General features: G+C 49.8%; 1 protein-coding gene across 1 annotated transcript in view; it reads left to right on the top strand.

The window, feature by feature from the left end:
- The window catches only part of XPO7 (exportin 7), a 59,941-nt gene that overhangs the window by 39,907 nt on the left and 18,462 nt on the right, over nt 1–1,572 (top strand). The window contains exon 18 of the mRNA XM_017732504.1: nt 369–527. Within this exon, the coding sequence (XP_017587993.1) occupies nt 369–527 (159 nt within the window). The remainder of the gene's footprint in view (nt 1–368; nt 528–1,572) is intronic.

Below are 1,572 nucleotides of genomic sequence, written 5' to 3'. Positions count from 1 at the left end.
TTCCAGAGGGAGGGAGAGCAGCTGGATTTGCAGCTCCTGTTGCCCTCTGGTGGCTCCGGGAATGCTGCAGGTGCCCATTCCAGAACCCTGGACCCACTTGGCATCCCCAGGAGCCAGCTCAGGGTGGTGCTTCCCGAAATTTTCCAGCTTGGAAAAGCCCTTTAGGATCAACCACCATTCCCTGTGTCCCCAAGTGCCACATCCACACATGTTCCCAACATTCCCAGGGAAAACAACTCCCTGCTGCCCAGGCCACCCCGTACCAACCCTTCACCACCTTTTCCATGAGGGAATTTTTCCTGCATCCAGCCTGGAGTGATGGGGGGAGGCTTTTCCCTCCTCAACCCATCCCGTTTTTCCTTTTCCAGAGCGAGCACTTTTCCTTCCTGGGAATCAACAATCAATCCAACCTGACGGACATGAGGTGTCGGACCACGTTCTACACGGCCCTGGGACGGCTGCTCATGGTGGATTTAGGTATTTTCCTGGGAATTCCAGCACAATTCCAGCCTTTCGGAGCTGGATCCTGATGGTTAGGGAGCCGTAGCATCACCAGGAAGGGATTTGGGATGGGAAAACACAAATGGGAGAAGGAAAAGGATTTGGGAATTGGGGTTGATGCTGAGAACATCCCGGTGAACTTGGGGATCAAGTTTTCCATCCCAAGATTTGGGATCAATTTTCCATCCCATCAAGTTTGGGATCAATTTTCCCATCCCAAAACTGGGAATCAATTTTCCCATTCCAAGACTTGGGGATCAATTTTCCCATCCCACCAAAATTGGGAATCAATTTTCCTATTCTAAAATTTGGGGATCAATTTTCCATCCCACCAAGTTTGGGATCAATTTTCCCATCCCAAAACTGGGGATAAAATTTTCCATCCTAAAATTTGAGATAAATTTTTCCATCCAAAGATTTGGGATCAATTTTCCCATCCCAAGTTCAGGATCACTTTTCCCATCCCAAGATTTGGGATCAGTTTTTCCATCCCAAAACTGGGAATCCATTTTCCCATTCCAAGACTTGGGGATAATTTTCCCATCCTAAAATTTGGGGATCAATTTTCCATCCCACCAAGTTTGAGGATCAATTTTCCCATCCCAAAACTGGGGATAAAATTTTCCATCCTAAAATTGGGAATCAATTTTCCCATTCCAAAACTTGGGATCAATTTTCCCATCCCACCAAGTTTGGGATCAATCCACAGGAGAAGGGGCATTTCCTGCAGGAACAGGGCCATGCCCATTCCCATGCCCATTCCCATGCCCATGCGCCATTCCCATTCCCATGCCCCATTCCCATGCCCATTCCCATGCCCAATTCCCATTCCCATGCCATCCCCATTCCCATTCCCATTCCCACCCCATTCCCATTCCCATTCCCATGCCCCATTCCCATGCCCCATTCCCATGCCCCATTCCCATGCCCCATTCCCATGCCCATTCCCATGCCCATTCCCATTCCCATGCCCCGTTCCCATGCCCCATTCCCATGCCCCATTCCCATGCCCCATTCCCCTACCCCATTCCCATGCCCAAAGCCCCATTCCCATACACACACACCACACAC

Source organism: Corvus brachyrhynchos, unplaced genomic scaffold, assembly GCF_000691975.1.
Source record: "Corvus brachyrhynchos isolate BGI_N302 unplaced genomic scaffold, ASM69197v1 scaffold150, whole genome shotgun sequence".
Taxonomy (NCBI): Eukaryota; Metazoa; Chordata; class Aves; order Passeriformes; family Corvidae; genus Corvus; species Corvus brachyrhynchos.
Note: the sequence above shows the minus strand (reverse complement) of the source record. Positions and strands in the feature narration are given on the sequence as shown.